Consider the following 16,996-nt stretch of genomic DNA (forward strand, 5'->3'; position numbering starts at 1 on the left):
GGGGCTCGTTGGCTTCCAAGCTTCCAGCTTTTCAAGCAGTGCCGGTCTGAGATCGTGACATGAAATTAGTGAGTGAGACAGAGGTGGGACATCCCCGTACATACATGGGACTCGTTTCGATTCAGTACGCATCTCTGTCACTATGCTACTCACTCAAAGAAAACAGCCGCCTCGCAATGGGTCAGGCCGGTATACAGAGTACAGAAGAGTTCCGCGTCTCGCCCTTTGCAAATATCAGGCGGGCGATCATCATGATTCCGTCTTTTCGTAAAGGGCCCCCTCAAGGCGCATGCCTGGCCATCGCCCCAAATCATCTAGCATGCGTGTGCACGCCCGCTTGGGCTGTTCCTGCATCGTTATTCCTCGAATCGTAAAAAGTGTAGAAGACCCCACCCCCCCCGTACGCCTCGCTGAACTGAAGACAGATCAAACCGACCACTTGCAAACTGTTCCTCGTCGCTACGCTGCCGTCATGGGCGGTGGCGGGGGCGCGTGCTCTGCTTCTTCCATCTTGACATCTTCTTCAATCGCATTGCCCTGCGCCGCGTGTGCTTCCGTCGACGAACTGGGCTGTAGTGGAGGTACCACGGGACCAGACGCCACCGAAGAGGGACTGCTCTCGCCATGGCCGGCATCCGAGTCTTCCTTCTTGGCTTTGCGACGAGTGTAATCGCTCAAGCTGAGCTTCTTCTTCATTGAAGTGGACCCCATCGCTGCCACCACGCTGGGGGGGAACATGGAGCCGGGAGTCATGCCCACAGGGGACTGCGCCATGGAGCCCGACATCGTCGTCGGCGTACCCGCAGAGAACGTAGAGGTAGACGACGCCGTGGAATGGAGACCAGGCGGTGGCATATCAAGGCGCATGGCAGCTGGTTTCGCCGCCGACTGCTCGGGAATTGCAGCTCCATCGGTTACCTTGGCGCAACAAGGTGAGGTCGAGGAGGACACTGCTGAGTTCAACTTGCCACTGCTGTCTCCGTGATCCTCGGACGGGGAAGTTGCCACCTGCTGAACCCCAGGAACTGGTGCTTGCTCCGTGCTGTCGCGTTCATCGGTACCTGTATCTGCCATTTCGGTGTCGCCTGCATGAGCATTCGCAGAGCTTGCCAAAGAACTAGACGATCGCGGCCGCTCGGTAAGTTCCCTCTCGGCGTGCGCCTGTAAAGGCGAACTCTTTGCGCTGGGATTGTCGACGTCCATTGCATCGGCAGGAGCGGGACTCGAGTGCTGTAATGATCTGGGACTAGATGGTGCAGAAGCGAGTATAGCGTGATTGTTGCTGGCACATCGATCCAGCAATATCTGTCGTAGCGATTTGTATTGCTTTCGAGCAGAGGATGCTGGCGCGCGACGCATAGCCTCTTCAATATCCATGTCACACTGCGTGCCAGCTTCAACGCAGACAGGTCGTGGCTGCTGCTGCCGCCGCTGCTGCTGCATGACTTTGCTGGGTGGCTTCATCAAAGATTTCAGGGTTCTTGGCTTACGACTCTGCGTCGCTGCTTTACCAGAAGACTGTCCTGCTGGTCGCGCCATGTTGGCATCGGCGTACTTGGACAATGCGTTGGTAGGGAATCCCAGTTGCTTCGACGACGTGGCACTGGGTGTGTTCAAACTGGAGCTGACGCTACCGCGCTTCTTCTTCGCTTGCTTTCCGGTGTGTTCTTCCTCTTGTCGTCGAAACATCTCTTCCTCCTTCGCCAATTTCTTCTTCTCCCGCTCCGACATCTCCGGCATGCCGTTACCACTGGCCGAGTAGTGAGTGTTGGGAGTGATGTCGCGGCTAGCGGACCCTCTTCCGACAGATCCAGACGCCGATTGCGAGTCGGTGACGTCGTCTTCCAATTCATGCCTCCGGGCTTCGCTTCCTGAGCGACTGTTGACGACGTTCGTATTGGGCGGCGAAGGGTCTTGTCCATTCTGGCAGTTCTTTCGTTTTTTGGGTCTAGCGCCCTTCGGACTCAGGCGCCTGTCGAAACGAGCGAAGGAGCAGGAGTTTGGAGTTTGGTCAGGATCTCTCGTGGGCAGACCACAAGCGCAAGGCCCACAATTGGCGAGAGCAGTGGAAGCCCAGGTCGAAAATTGCTCCAGCTCAATCTGAGAGAGAGAATTCTTCGTCGGAAGCGGCATGGCCTCCTTCGTCTCCCACGCAATGGCAATTTCCTCTCCCGGATCGATGGCGCGGGTCGACAAAAAGCAAAAGTGATAGTCCTTCTCGTCCGTGATAAGAATCTGTAAACGCGCATTGGGGTCGCAACTGCGTCTGATAAATCGCAGGTCGGTGCCTTCGTTGCGGGCATCGAGCGCAATCGGTAACTGGGGGTGGAAGAATACGAATGGCTCCGGGTGCCGCAGTTCACGCCATCGATTGGCGGGATCTGCTTGATAGTCTTGCTTGAAACAAAGGCGACCCTTGAGTTCACCAATGTAACAGCCATGGACCATTGGCTCTTCCACAATGACCGCCTTCCATAGGGCAGCAGCGTGGCCTTGCACGTCGTCGTCTCGCCGTTCAGCGATTTTGTAAACCGCCTTCCCGGGCATATCTTCCAAGCTGCTGTCGTATCGATTGAGGACAGTGCCTTTCGGATGCCCATGTACATCTCCGAACTCGTCGTCAGGCATCTCTACCCATTGTGAGAGAGAGTTGGTCACTGCAATCGAGTCGTGTAGATTGTTCTCCGCCACGGACCAGTGGTCATCCGCATAGAGTCGCATGAAGTTCTCCGAATACCTCTCGATGGGTGGTGGTGACTCAGGTGACTGTGACGGCGTCCTACGATGGTGACTGTGGACGGACGACACGTTGCGTTTCCGAGAGTGCGCTTTGACCGACGTACTTGTAGTCGAGTCTGAGGCGCGATGACTGGTCTTGGGTCGCTTTGCAGGCGGAGGTTGATCGCGTGGACTGGCGCTGTTGCGATCGTGCCGCAATTTGTCAGTGGGCCAGCCGTTTGTGTAGGGCGGCGGCGGCGGACCATGCTCTTTGGCCTTTTTCTTGTGACTCTTTGAGGCCGCTCGCTTGACGCCATTTGTGTGTGGTTCCGTGTGCCCACGTTTCGTCATCTGGCGACGTCGCGCGGCCTGAACGTCGACATTTTTCGGCACGCAGTCCACGCAGCAGTGCTCGAGCGCTTCCGGTAACTGTTGCTCGTCATACTCTGGATAGTAGCACGATTGGTGCTGCCATCTATGACATTTGTCGCATTGCACTGTATAGCCGTCATCGTCCGCAAAATCGCAGATGCAGCTTATCTGGCCATCATCTCCCGGATCGCCATTGACTGCAGGAGCGTGATATCGCTGTTGATGAGACGCCGGGTGGAAGAGAGGCGCGCGGGAGAGATCGTAACCGTCGATAGGCTTAACAGGGAAAGAGGTGTCTGTCATGCTATCTCTTCTGGTGGAGAGTGCGTACAGGTTAGGTGACGGGATGGAGGTCAGGTTGGCGTCGCATGACTGTATCGCCACTGTCGTCGACGCTCGTCGCTCGAGGCAGGATCTTCCGGCGCGGCGCTCGTGATGGGGTGGTGTGGTGCGCAGTCTCGACAAAGGACGGGCTACAATGAACCAGTCAGATGCAATTCGCCAGGACGACGGCGATGCCGCGTGCTGCCAGGACGCAGTCTAGAGGAGGCTCTGGTGGTACTGCTGTTGTTCGTGCTGCGATGCGTACCAGTGGGTCATGGGCAGGACGCTGTTCGAGTCGTGAAGCGGCGCTCGCAATCCGGCGGCTCTCCAGGACAACGTGCTTTCGGGGGACGTGGTGTCGTAGATGCGGTATGCGAGTCGAAAGGCTGCTGGTGGAAGGGTGGAAGAATGAGCTGGGCCTCAGTGCGGCCAAGGGTAGTGGGAGGTGAAGGGAAGAGAGAGGGAGGGAGGGAGGTGGTGAGGGTGAAAGAGAGGTGGTTATCGCGGTGCGACGAATGGCAAGTGCAGGTGGGAGAGAGGGCCGCAGAGCAGAGCAGAGCAGAAGCAGAGGAGGAAAGAGTAGAACGAGGCCAGAGGGCACGTGACCGGGGCGCGCGCATCAGGTAGGGCAATTTTGGGGAGCCTGCGAGCCTTGCGAGCCTGCCTGCCTGAAAGCTGCGCGCAAGCCTGCTCGCTGCTCCAACGAGGCAGACGCTCCTGTGCGCGGCCATGTCGCCATCGACACCACCACTGCACCCACTCACCGTTGGCGCACTCACTACGCTTGCGTGTGCGCGACTGATCAGAGCACCGGAGTCGGCGGCGTTGTGAGCAGCAACAATCATCGTAAAAACAATGAATAAACAGTCGGGATGGTCTCTGGGGCAAGTGATTGGGACGAGGTGGTCGCAAGAGCGGAAGAAATCGTCTGGGACCGGTGCCATCCTTTCCCATCACTTCTAAGACCCAGGGTGGCGAAGGAGGGAGCGGCAGCGGCGTTGATTGGATGCGTAGTGTCTCGTATCATTTGGCGGCGGCGGGCTGACGAATCCCAGACAAAAGACGGGCATCGCTATCATCATCTCTGGACTTCTGGACTCCAGACTCCGCAGGCGGACGGGCGGGACAGTGGATGTCTCGCCTCGCCCTCGCCCTCGCCCTCGCACTCCCCAGGCTCCGCTCCTCTCTCTCTCTCTCTCTCCGCGGTCCGGATGACAGCATGGTGGGTACAACGACTTTTCTCGTTTGTTTCGTACCCGCTGCGTGAGCCATGAAGGCTACATATATACCTCCTAAGACCACCGGGCGCTCCTGGATCATGAAGATATATGCAATGCGTGTACTCCGGGGCGGTATTGGAGTGGAGGAAGGTTGCTGCTCTGCTGCACGATGCTTGAGTCGTCATGGTTGCACCGCAGTCACAGAGTCACAGACTCACGGCTTCGCAGCTCTAGAGACTGGGGGAGGCTGCATTAGATGCATTAGGAGGGGATGTAGCTTTCATGCCACGCCACGGCACGCCGCACGGCCACTAGTTTCCTCACTAGCGGGCGGGCGAGCCAGGTCCCAGGATGACTACATGGCATGAAAGCTCTGTCGTGCTTGAAATACCTCCTAGGAGGTCCACCACCATCGTCCATTCTTGTTATTTCATTGCATTTCTTGGTCATGTGTAGTTCTTTACCAGCTGCCATAGGCAAGCCGATGAAGCCACTTGCTTTCCTTGATGGCGCCGGTCATTCTCGCTGTGCAGAAGCCCGACGGCGGTTGTAGTGCGTCCGTGTGGTGCACAGTAGACTGTTGCCGGTCCGCGGCAGCAGATGCCGAACGCTCCAGCTCAATAAATACTCCAGTGTAGAAACGAGATCACAGTGCTGACATCCCACTTCCAGGCGCACCGCTTTGAAATTCGTTGTCGATGGGTGGTGCAAGGTTCCGAGGAGACTGCGTGGAGTGGACACGGCGGAGCGCCGCCACTGTGCCAGCCAAGGCAGCTCTGTTGTGTCCTTGTGCAGACCGAGGCGGCTTCTGTTGTCGCAGTCAGCATGTAGAGAATCATGTACTTGTTGGAAGATGATGCGGAGTGGGATGGATGGTTGTGTCTGCACTTGCACGCGGAGTGGGATGGATGGTTGAGTCTGCGCATGCACGCGAAGCTGTGAAAAGCCCAAAAGCAACAACAACGACAGATGCGTCTACTGGCCCGAGCTCCGGCACCTCAGGCTGGACATATTGTAGTCTACTCCCGTCTCCGGCCCCCGTGATCATCACTTCAGACAGTCTTCACTCTGGCAGCATAATAACATGAACTGCTCATGTGCAAGCAAGAAACTGCACCTTCAATACACCTCGCACGCCGCAGCCTCAAGGGGTGATCATTAATCGAGCTCTGCCGCACCCGGTGGAGGCCAACAGCGAAAGACTGAAAAGCACCTGAAGCTCGCACTGAGAGCGATCCTCTTCGCCCTGATCGCTCCCCAAGTTTGAGGCGTCCAGACTCGAGGGAAGCGGATGTTGTGCCCTCTCCATAGCTATTCCTCTGCTTCGGAGAATGGCATGCTTGCACGAGGGAGCTGCTTACATACCACAGTCTCTGTCAGTAAAGGTCCGCGTGGCAAGGACCAGTGATTCCCGTGATGCGCACGCAAGACCGTGGACAAAGCGCAGCACTAATAGTTTACAGAGAAGAGAAGAGAGAGAAGAGAGCGGACTCGACGGTCGAATAGTATACGCTATTATCCTGTAGAAGACAGAATGACTGCTACCAGGCCTACATGTAGGTAAGAACAAATACTACCGAGTATCCACGCTCAGCAAAGTCAAATCAGTGGCATCGCGGCTCCTGGCACCTACTTGTCTGTCAATTTTGGAGGGCTCCGAGATCTTGTTGGCACCCAACCACCCAGAGAGCCCTCTCACCCGGCTGGTGATCTGGTATCCTGTCGAGCACCGTCACGAAACCCATATTCCGGCGTCACTTCTAGTAGTGCCCGAAGAACCAGGAGAGAAAGAGATTGTTCAGAAGGCTAGAAATCAATCCTACTACCAGCAGGACCCTGTTTCAATCCAGACCCTATGATACATCACATTCGAGAGCAATCAGGCCGAGAGATAGGTGCTAAGGATGAAAGGGGCAAACAAAGACACCGCAACGAACAGGTGCAACTACAGATGACGAAAGGACATACGCCCGGAATCGACCATAGGGAATCGAGGTGTGGTACGAAAAGGGAAGAAAGACATTTTGACGGTGAAGATTACACTAAGCAACAAGGAGAACCATTCGACAAAAATTTGAGCAATTGCAGCATTAAATACAGAAAAAGAACAGAACAAGATGCGGGGAAAGCAAGCAAGACGCGAACAATCAAGCCTCTCAGATGAATCACAGGAGGTCGGCGCGAGTCTACCCAGAGGTAGTCTTGGCCTCACCATGCTTCATGGAAAGGATATGCCTCACGAGACTCTGCAGGTTAGCAGCCGTGAGAATCTGCGTCATGGCCATTTCCACACCGGCCTCCCTCTTGATCCAATTGCGCAACTCCACCGAGACCAACGAGTCCAAGCCATAGTCTCTGAGGTTCCTTTCCGGAAAGACTTCATTCGCTTCCATCATCGTCATGGAACAGATCTTGGCCATCAAGGCGTCCAGTAAGCCCTCTTCAGTGTCCATCATGGCTTTGCTCGTCGCGGCAGACGTCTCGGATTTGTCGCGGCTCTCGCTGAGGAGCAGACTTTTCGGACGCAGCGCAGAGAGCATGGTGAAGCGATCCCAAGGGAGCGTGGACTCGTAGCCGCGTACACAGGACATGGTCTTGCCTTCGTGGAAGAAGCCGGACGAAGAGCCGATGATGGCGCCCTTGATCAAGGTGTGCACCTGGGAAACTGCGAGAGATACACCGAGGGAGCGCTGGAGCGGCACGCTCAGACCACGGTCGGCCACATAACCCACGTCTTCGATGACTGGCAAGCTGATCGAGACGGCGGGAAGTCCGAGGCTGCGGCGGTAGGCGGTGAAAGCGTCGAGGAACGTCTGGATATTACATACATATGTCAGCACTCAAATTCCATCGATATATCCGTTGAGGGGGGTATGTATTTCTTCTTGGCACTTACGGTCGTTCCTCCATAGATGGATTGTCCAGCATGTCCAGTCACACCGGTGACAGAGGCCAGAGAGACGAAAAAGTCGAGTTCAGGCAGAAGTTCATGCAGACTCCAAGCGGCATCGATTTTCGGCGCAGTGACCTTTTGCCAGTCGTCGAATTGGGCATTGAGGAATAATGAGTCCTGTAATGGTAATGATTATGTCAGCCGGGAAAAAAACCTGAGTGGGGCAACTACACCTCATCTCTCTCTCTTTCACTTACTCTTAGGTACAGCGCGCCATGAATGACACCTGCGATCCGAGGCAGATCGTGTACTGATTGCAAAGCCCTTGCGAGGTCCTCGCGGTTACCGACATCACACGCAACAGCTCTGAGATGATACTCGGTGTCTTGATATTGCTTCAACAGCGCCGCAACCTCGGGGTTGGAGGAGCCACTTCGGCCCAGCAAGACGACATTCCTGGCACCGTTGTCAAACATCCATGATGCCGTCGCTCTGCCAATACCGCCTGTACCGCCCGTGATGAGGTATGTCGCATCTGGCCGCAACACGTGCTTTCCTGGTCTTCCGAGAGGATGTGGGAGATCGGCCAGCACCTCATCGTCGGCGTTCATGGTAATCACAATCTTCCCGATGTTGTTGCCTGTCTGCAGCCGACGCAGACCGGAGGCGATCTCTGAACATGGCACCTCGGTCACTGGTCGGATGGGAGTGATGGCTCCGCTGCTGAACAGTTCCATGATATTGGCAAGGTGCTCTTTTGCCTCAGCAGGCCGTTTCTTGAAGATCTTGTGCAAGTCGACACCGCTGAACGTCACATTGCGGTCAAAGTGGCGCATGCCGAGATAGGAGTTTTGGAGCAAGTCTTTCTTGCCGATTTCCACGAACCTGCCAAAGTCTTTGATCAAGTCCCAGGTGGCCTGGAGGAGATCGCCACTGAGTGAGTTGAGGATTACATCCACACCAGCTCCGTTGGTGGCCTTCAGTATCGCATCACGGAAGGTCGCATTTCTGCTCGAGAAAATTCTCTCCTGGGGTATGCCGAAGGTGTCTTCGAGGAACTTTCGCTTCTCGGGTGTGCCGGCGGTGACGAAGATATCAGCCTGTAACCGCTGTGCAATTGCGATACTGGCCTGCCCGACGGCGCCTGAAGCCGCATGGATCAACACCGATTCTCCCGGTTGTAGTCGGCCAATCTGCGCGAGCGAGATGAGAGCCGTGCTGTACGCAATGGGCATCGTGGCCGCATCGACGAAGCTCAAGTTGGCAGGGATTTTGTAGGCACACACTGCGGGAATGCGCACGTGGGTGGCAAGACCATTCATGTTGGAGATGTAGAAGACACGATCACCCGGCTGTAGATCAGTAACCTTGGAACCACAATACCTCACCACACCTGCTCCCTCTAGACCGATACCGTGACTGAATGGCATGGAGCCTAGTACCATGAGCAGGTCTCTAAAATTCACGCCGGCTGCTGCGACTTGAATGATCACGTCGTTCTCCTGGAGAGTGTCAATGTCTCGTGCTTCAGTGCGATGGAAGTAAATGGAGTCTGGACTTCCGACAGCTTCAACCGTCATCTCGAACGCTTCGTTGCCGCTCCAGATGTTCTGCTTGGCTCGCGCAGATTTTCCGGCCTGTCTAGCGAACGTCTGTTCAGCGCTCTTGAGGGCTCGAAGGCGAGGGACGTGTAGAGCACCATCTCGCCAGACAAACTCTTGTTCGGCGAGACGTGTTGCTTCATTCTGCTTTAGATGCTGTACGACATTGACGACCGCAGATGCGCCAACCTCCGTCTGTGGCGCATTCTCGAGCAGGAACATGCTCTTGGAGGGATTTTCCAACCGAAGAGTGCGGAGCAGACCCTTCGCCACATGAGCATTCGGCTGTGCAGTATCAGGAGTTACCCAAACCAGCGATGAGGTGTCCAGAAGGACGTTGCGAAGTTGATCGAAAGCGGCCGCAGAAAGATTGCTGAACACACTGCCCTTGGAGTCCACAAAGACGCAATTTCTATCGCTGCTCGCAATGACCTCTTGGTATGGCTTGATCAGTGTGCCACAGTGCAGTTGCCGAGAAATTTGGTCCGCAACCTCATGAGCAAAGATGGAATCGCTCGGGGTGGCAAAGTCTCCACAGACGGTGACACTCCCGAGGCTGCCATCATCTTCTTCTGCAATCTTCGTAGTGCAGATGACGTTCATCTGGTATTCCGCAGCATCAGGATAGTCTCCCAAAGCAACATCAACACCGGAAAATTGTCTCTCCTTGAGAAGATCGTCCCAGGCTTGCTCAGACAGCATGGGGCCCAAGCTGGTGCGGTAATCGTCTTCAGTCAGCCACCAGCCGGGGAGGAGTGCAAAGGGCAGAATCAGCGCAGGATGAGTCCTGCATTCGAGCATAACTAGCTTGCCACCGGGACTAAGTAGGCTGTGGACATTGTCAATGGTTCGCGCGATATCTGGAGTGGCGTGCAACACATTGGATGCAATGATGAGGTCGTAGGCGCCATGCACGAAGCCCTGTGCTGTGGGCTCCTCGCTGATGTCTAGCTTACGATACTCCATGTGGCTCGACCATTGCTCGAGCTTACCGCGCGCGGCTTCGAAGAAGCCCGTGGAGAGATCTGTGAAGGTGTAGCTGGCAATCGAAAGAGGCTCGCCATCCTGCGTCATCTTTTGGAGCACGGGAATCGTGGCCGATGCGGTACCTCCTCCAATCTCGAGAATGCGGAGACCGGGCTTTAGATTCGAAATGTGGCTCACGAGTGCAGCCAAAGAGTCTGCGCCTCGCTTGCCAGCGGTGTCGTCTTCGTAGTTTCGCGACAGGAGATTGTCCTTGAGCATTATCTCTAATGGCTCAATCTCTCCACGCAGAATTGAGACCAAATTGTCACCAATGGCACAGAGCATAGCACCTTGAGCGTCAACCGACCGGACTTTATTCATGGCTTCAGATGAGATCTGGACCGACGCGCCACTCGCAAGACGCTGCGTGATGGTTGTCTCGGCCCACGCACGGAACTTCACGTAATGAATAGGCCATTTGGTCTGATCATCGACGGCAGTCTGATCGAGTGCTTGTGCCAAAAAGTGTACAGCGGCATCGTTCAGGTGTCGTCGATGCAGGAGCTCTTCGTCCGTCACTGCAGGCGCAGCAATGAGCTTGACCAGCTCAGTGGAAGACATCGAGTCGAGATGTGGAACAAGAGCTGTGTAGTAGCTGTCGGGGAGACCATCGGTCGACACATCATCCGAGGCGCCTGCAATCGACCTTCCAGTCAATTGCTCAAATTCGCAGAGTGGCTGCCAGGAGTCTTCAACGAGTGCAAACGCAACGACACTCACTGTGAAGCTTCCCAGCTTCTGGTCATGACCAACACGTTGAGTGACAATTCTCAACTTCTGCGCATTACTGACTTCTGCCGTTCGCAGGAGTCGCAGTCGCTGGAAATACGTGAGCACGAACGTCGAGCGCGGCCCTCCCATTGCCTGGATGACTCCCATAGCGTGAAAAAAGGAGTCCACCAGTGGCGAAAGAGTTTGAGCTTTTTCAACCGATGCCAATGTCGTAAGCGTACGAGGTTGTAAGTCAATCTCATGTACAGCGCCGCTTGGGGTTAGCCATAGTTGAGACATGTTGCGGAAGGTTGGGCCGTAGCAAAGGCCGCTGGATTTGAGCAGCTCGTACTCGAGGTTGGAATCACCGCCGGCCAGATGCGTGCCGTCGACGAGCTGGCACGCCCTTTGGACGGCCGCGGTCTCGATACGTGACACTTGAGAGTTTGCTTCGAGATGACCTTGAGCGTGCATCGTCCAGCCTTGCGCCTCAGTCCAGCTGAGCACTTCGAAGGTCCAACGAGTGGATGATGCTGTCTCAGTGCTCATGGGCTGTGGACGAAGTTTCGTCGTGATGTCCACGCGCTCTTCTTCGTCAATCTTGAGGCTATGCTTGGCAAAGAACTCGTGGACATTGACTACCGCGCCAGCATCGGGGCCGAGGAGAGCCTCCAGAGCAGCGATGGCCAAGGTAACGTATGCGGTCATTGGGAAGATCACATCCCCGGCGATGTTGTGGTCCCGCAGCCATGGCAGTTCGTCTAGGGTAAAGACCTGACGGAACGAGTGTTCGTTGCCCTCGCTGTATGGCACTTTCCACCCCAGGAATGGGCTGTATGAGTGTCCAGGATGTGCTTTGCTCTTGGTAATGCGCGATTCATGCTTGTACGAGACACTGTGATTCCATTCGTAAGGGGGCAGATCGGACACGACAGCGGCAGGGGGCGTGATGAGATTCACGGCTGCAAAGTTGACGTCTGCCCCGGCATCAAAGAGATGGGCAGCCAAGGTGAGCAGGGCATCATCGGCCTTCTCGCCACGCACGAGCGAGGAATGATACTGTACGCGCCCCTGCTGCTCGTTGCGGATGACGTCCAGGGTCTGCTTGATCGGGCCCTTGAGTGCAGCGTGCGGTCCGATCTCAACAATGGTATCGGAGGACTTGAGGCTGGCCTCCGACGAAAAGATGGTCGTCAATGCCGATGAGAATCGCACCTCTTGAAGCAGGTTCTTCACCCAGTAGTGCGCTTCGACAGTGTCTTTGTCTTCAATGCGACCAGTGACCGAGGACACAAAGACCACCGAACCAGGGCTAGTCGTTTCCAATGGCTGCTTACAGAGGGCCTGGATGGATGCCAGATAAGATGCACCGACCTGCTCCATATGCTGCGAGTGGTATGCAATGCTCACCTTGAGCTTCCGCACGAACAGTCCTTGAAGCTGAGCTGCGGCTTCAATGCGATCAATCTTGTCTCGGTCTCCCGAAAGAGTGACGCTGGCAGGACTGTTGGTCGCAGCGATGGTAGCGTAGCCGGCGCCCGACTCGTCGATCAACATGTTGGCTTGCTCTGCACTGGCGCCAAGAGCAAGCATCGTGCCTTGAGTAGAAGGATTGTTCATGACTTTGAGTGCCCAATAGCCGCGGAAGTATGCAATTGCCAATGCACTTTCGAAAGAGATGAATCCCGCCGTGAAAGCAGCCGCAATCTCACCAGAACTATGACCAGTCACCGTCGAAGGGTGAATGTTCCATGACCGGAGAAGCTCTACGAGTGCAAGCTGGATGGCAGTACAAGCCGGTTGACTGTATTCAGCCTCGTTAATGCGTGACTCACTGCCAGGCCTTTCCAGTTCTTCCACAAGTGACCAGCCTGCACCGAGAGTCTTCAAGATGCGATCAGCTTCAGCGAGGGCAGCCGCAAAGACAGGGAAGCGCTTCAATTCTCTGCCCATCTGAGCATGTTGCGCACCTTGTCCGGTGAAGACAAAGACAACGCTACCGGACTTTGCCTTGGTCGGCTTACCAGTGGGCGAGAAGGATATAAGCTGCTTTTGTAGGTCCTCCAAGGACTCGGCTGAGAATGCTGCTCTGTGAGCGTGGTGGGTCCTACGTCCACCGAGAGTATAGGCGAGATTAACCAGAGACAATGTCGGCCGCGCAGACAAGTACTCCGCGAATGATGAGATATATGCTGTGAGGCTGCTCTCTGTCTTTGCTGAGAAGACGAACAGACGTCCATGATGAGTATCATCAGGGGGTGTCAGGGCTCCGTGAACTGAAGGGCCAACTTTGTCACTGCTCTCCAGAAGCACTGCAGCATTACTGCCACCAAAGCCGAAATTTGATACAACAATGCGTTTCTCACGGCCCATCGGCCACGGTGTTAACTCGCTGATAATCTGCTACTCATCAGTACTATGGCAGCTGACGGAGTGAGGTATATCACGACTATACCTTTAGCTTCTCTGGTTGCTCAATTCTGGCGTTGAGGCCACCTGTGGTAGCCGATGCGTTTGGCAAGATGAACCCAGTCTGCAGCATCATGACGGCTTTGATGACTGCCAGTACACCGCTAGTACTTTCCGTGTGCCTGCAAACAATGAGCCAAAATCAAAGATCATTACACCCAAGGCCTGATCTCACCCGAAGTTAGACTTGACCGATCCGAGGTATGTTGGATTCGATGGTGTACTCTTGCGACCCACAACGGTGGCAATCGAGTTTGCTTCGATTGGGTCGCCGACTTTGGTGCCAGTTCCGTGTCCCTGGTCTCAGGTCAGCCCAGCACGAGCGCGATATGCGAGAACAGCTTCTTACCTCGACGACAGGAGTGTCCGCAGGGTCTAGGCCGACCTGCTCGTGGACTCTTCGCAGCAGGGCTTCTTGCGCAGAACGAGAGGGTACTGTGATACCGTCTGTACGGCCTCCATGGTTGGCCTTTTGCCAATGTTAGCTGGCGTGTGTAACCCAGACAATTGGATCAAAACTTACCGCTGTGTTCCGTATTATGGCCTGGATAGGATCTCCATCACGAAGAGCATCGTCGAGTCGCTTGATCAGCAGACAACCAGCGCCTTCACCACGACCGAATCCGGACCCTCTGGGATCATAAGAGAAGCATTTGCCCTCTGCAGACAATGCTCCCATAGTGTCGAACGCACTCCACATGGTAGGGTTGAGGATCAGTGACGCTGCGCCTACAAAGGCAGTATTGCATTCTCCGGAACGAATGCTCTGGCAGGCTAGATGAACTGCAGACGAGCCGCTAGCGCATGCAGCATCGATCGAGACGCTAGGACCATTCTGGAACGACGATCAGCTAGGGGCGATCAATGTTTGAGAGGGAAACACATACCAGGTTGAAGAAGTAGGACATGCGGTTGGCAAACATGCAGGCTGCAGTGGATGTGGCGGTGTATTTTGAAGTCGTTGGGAGATCGTCGAGTGTCTGCTGCCAATACCTATGCACCAAGTCAGCCCGCTTTCCAAGAATCTAGCTCAGACGTTTTGCACTGAAGGTGTTGGTTCGCGTAGCAGGAAGTACTCACTCTGATTTCTCGTTCGCGGCGAACGCTCCTACGTTGGACCCAGCAAGATCAGACAGCCGTACACCAGCTTGCTCAGCTGCTTCGAAGGCACACTCCAGAATGTGGCGATGCTGAGGATCCATCGATCGAGCTTCTTCCGCCCGAATCTGACCATCAGAAATGTACAAGTTAGCAAGCTCTTTCGAGGTACATGACTCATCTCCACCCGTCGCATACCTGGAAAAACGCTGCATCGAATGCGAAGATGTCGTGAGGGAGGAAGTGCCCTCCTTTCGATGCGTAACAGCCTGGCTTCTCTGGATCCGCATGATAGTATGCATCTTGATCGAAGCGATGGGCGGGGACGTTCGACCACGCTGACTGAGCGTCGGCTAGATACTCCCACAGACCTTTCCGCCCCACTCCAGGAGCCCGATAACCATAGCCAATAATGGCGATTGCGGTTTGGTCGACCATGGCTGGCTAATTCAGCTGGATAGATGATAACGAGCACTTGTTTGTACGTGTTGAAGCGTATTCGATGTGGCAGGTCTCCAAACCAAAAACAAAAGGATCAGACTACAGCAGGAGGGTCATTCGCTTGTCCCAGGTATGCGTATACTTAGTATACTACAAGCTCTGGGCACTTCGTCCGGACATAGGGTTTCCAGTCAGGAAAATTCACAGCTTCTACGCTTGTGGCTTCGCCACCACGCACCTTGCCATGTTTGCAGACCCCTTTTCTAGTGCCCAAGGTGTTAGCACCATGGCATACCGCACAGCAGAGAGTGATCGATATGGTCCAGCCGCCCATAGTGTCTCAGCCTTAGCGGTGAGTAGTCGTAGCGCTCGCGCCGTGTCAGAGTGACATGACTTTTGGTATGCAATACCAGGTGACATGAAAAAATTCTAGTAGCCGCTACAAAATTTTCGTGCCAAGTATCATTATCATTAAGGCCACGAATATACCTGCGCGCGTAGGGCCGCCAGAGGCGTAGTGAAAAGGTACCTATATGCACCTCTATTGCACATACAGCTCCCTAGATTCGTCAGAGGCGCGTTTGCAACCTGTACCAGTCAGTATAGTCTCTTCTTCATCCGCTCCAACGCAGCCGCTCGCAGAACCGAAAAAAAATCATCAGGAAGGCGACAAACGGTCAAGACATGATGTCTAACCATCCGAGCCATCTCCGACTAACATCGTTGAGATGCTCGGATTCAGGAACGAGGAGGACCACTTCGGGGACCGAAATCTTGATGTACTGAGCCAGTAAAAGCCCTAGAGGGCATAGGGCGATAGAATAGTGATAGTACCACGTCCTAGAAGGTATAGGTAATTTCCAGAAAGAGATGCTACGTCGGAAATGATGTCGGGCCAAGGTTGGAAACTAAGGTAAGTAGTATAGTGAACATAAGTCAGGCCTATTGCTATAGAGACTACTACCTCCTAGTCATATCTCCTTAAGACATAGGTGGTTGTTTTAAGCAGGGCCGTTGCTTAAAAGACCGGAGACGGGAGTAGCCGATCCGCGGAGACGGTAGCAGCCGAACTACGGGGACGGAAGCAGCCGATCCACGGAGACTAGACGGAGAGACGAAAAGATGAGAGAGACGAGAGAGACGCGGAGAAAGTTCGGCCGTATGCGCATATGTGAGCACGGTACAAAATCTACGCAGAGGTCATAAACCAAATTCCGGCCGAGAAGATTGGCCTCTACGGTAGCAAGATTGGCCGACGTTCCGTGCCACCAACGGGCAGGCCCGTCCCGGAATGTCGGCCTACCTAGTTTTTTTTTTCCTCTTCTACTTGCCCGTCGTGGCTTCGTCCTCTTCGCTACCTCCATGACACTGATGGAGCAGACCGAAAAGGCCGAGTTGTTACTATCCACGCCATCCCCTTGAAGACAATCTAAAAAAGCCGAATTGTTACCTGGTACTATTCAAGCCGTCTTCTTGTCAAAAACAACTAAAGAGCCGAATTGTCACTGTTCAAGCCGTGTTCTAGAACAGAAACTAGAAAAGGAAAAATTATCACTATCCAAGCCGTGTCCTTGTCAAGAAAACAAAGAAGCTAAAAAAAGCCGTAAAGATCACTATTCAAGCCTTCAAGACGATCGCGCGCGAAAATTTCCATGGCTTTCAGCTTGGCCTCTGCACCTCACTCTTGTTCCTCCCAAGGAGTCACTGGGGAAAGCCGAGAGGCGAAGAAGGGCCATCCCTCAAATTCTTACACTAAAGCAACGACAACTGATACAGCAATGCCAAGTCGACCAATGTTGGTTAAGTTTTCCCCTGCGTACGTACGCACGATACGGCGGCTACTGTAAGTAGTGAGAGTTCCACAATGGCACGATGCGCTTGTTCTTCATTTCATCTAAGTAGTGAATTGGTACGAAAACTGTAGAGCGCTGAACTCGTAGGGATAAAACTATGCGTTGGCTAGTGGAGCCGAAGATACCGCTCATGCTATAGTCAGGTAGCAAGTGGTTAATGGACGAAAGACAGTCGGCTCTAGCAGGATATTGCCGGTGTTACTACTCTGCACCATAGGCATGGCAGTAGGCTGGACGTCTGAGCCTCGCGCGTTATCAAAGCTCGTTGCG

General features: G+C 54.5%; 4 protein-coding genes across 4 annotated transcripts; all 4 read right to left on the bottom strand.

Annotated features, from left to right (window-relative positions):
* Positions 1–95: 95 nt before the first annotated feature.
* On the bottom strand, positions 96–4,231 carry SEPMUDRAFT_150682 (uncharacterized protein). Its single transcript, XM_016906332.1, has one exon. The coding sequence runs from the start codon at positions 3,391–3,393 to the stop codon at positions 460–462; it is 2,934 nt and encodes a 977-aa protein (XP_016758771.1). The 5' UTR covers positions 3,394–4,231; the 3' UTR covers positions 96–459.
* An 812-nt stretch (positions 4,232–5,043) lies between these two features.
* Positions 5,044–6,206, bottom strand: SEPMUDRAFT_150684 (uncharacterized protein). Its single transcript, XM_016906333.1, has one exon. It carries the CDS (start codon positions 5,558–5,560, stop codon positions 5,252–5,254), a length of 309 nt encoding a protein of 102 aa, XP_016758773.1. The 5' UTR covers positions 5,561–6,206; the 3' UTR covers positions 5,044–5,251.
* Positions 5,044–6,349, bottom strand: SEPMUDRAFT_127312 (uncharacterized protein). The gene is made up of 2 exons (XM_016902143.1): positions 6,098–6,349; positions 5,044–6,009 (listed from the first exon to the last, which is right to left on the bottom strand). Exon 2 carries the CDS (start codon positions 5,941–5,943, stop codon positions 5,779–5,781), a length of 165 nt encoding a protein of 54 aa, XP_016758772.1. The 5' UTR covers positions 5,944–6,009; positions 6,098–6,349; the 3' UTR covers positions 5,044–5,778.
* Positions 6,350–6,756: 407 nt separating this feature from the next.
* On the bottom strand, positions 6,757–14,870 carry SEPMUDRAFT_134957 (polyketide synthase; the record flags this gene model as incomplete). Its single annotated transcript, XM_016902669.1, has 10 exons — positions 6,757–7,447; positions 7,531–7,704; positions 7,785–13,265; positions 13,321–13,456; positions 13,510–13,631; positions 13,684–13,803; positions 13,858–14,169; positions 14,222–14,327; positions 14,415–14,560; positions 14,631–14,870. The coding sequence occupies 10 exons, from the start codon at positions 14,868–14,870 to the stop codon at positions 6,821–6,823; spliced, it is 7,464 nt and encodes a 2,487-aa protein (XP_016758774.1). The 3' UTR covers positions 6,757–6,820.
* Between the last annotated feature and the right edge of the window lie 2,126 nt (positions 14,871–16,996).

The sequence above is a fragment of the Sphaerulina musiva genome, assembly GCF_000320565.1.
Source record: "Sphaerulina musiva SO2202 unplaced genomic scaffold SEPMUscaffold_8, whole genome shotgun sequence".
NCBI classification, from domain to species: Eukaryota; Fungi; Ascomycota; class Dothideomycetes; order Mycosphaerellales; family Mycosphaerellaceae; genus Sphaerulina; species Sphaerulina musiva.

What these genes read in the sequence shown, in the direction of transcription:
- SEPMUDRAFT_150682 (XM_016906332.1), bottom strand. Translation starts at nt 3,393, where the DNA reads ATGACAGACACCTCTTTCCCTGTTAAGCCTATCGACGGTTACGATCTC.
- SEPMUDRAFT_150684 (XM_016906333.1), bottom strand. Translation starts at nt 5,560, where the DNA reads ATGCGCAGACTCAACCATCCATCCCACTCCGCGTGCAAGTGCAGACAC.
- SEPMUDRAFT_127312 (XM_016902143.1), bottom strand. Translation starts at nt 5,943, where the DNA reads ATGGAGAGGGCACAACATCCGCTTCCCTCGAGTCTGGACGCCTCAAAC.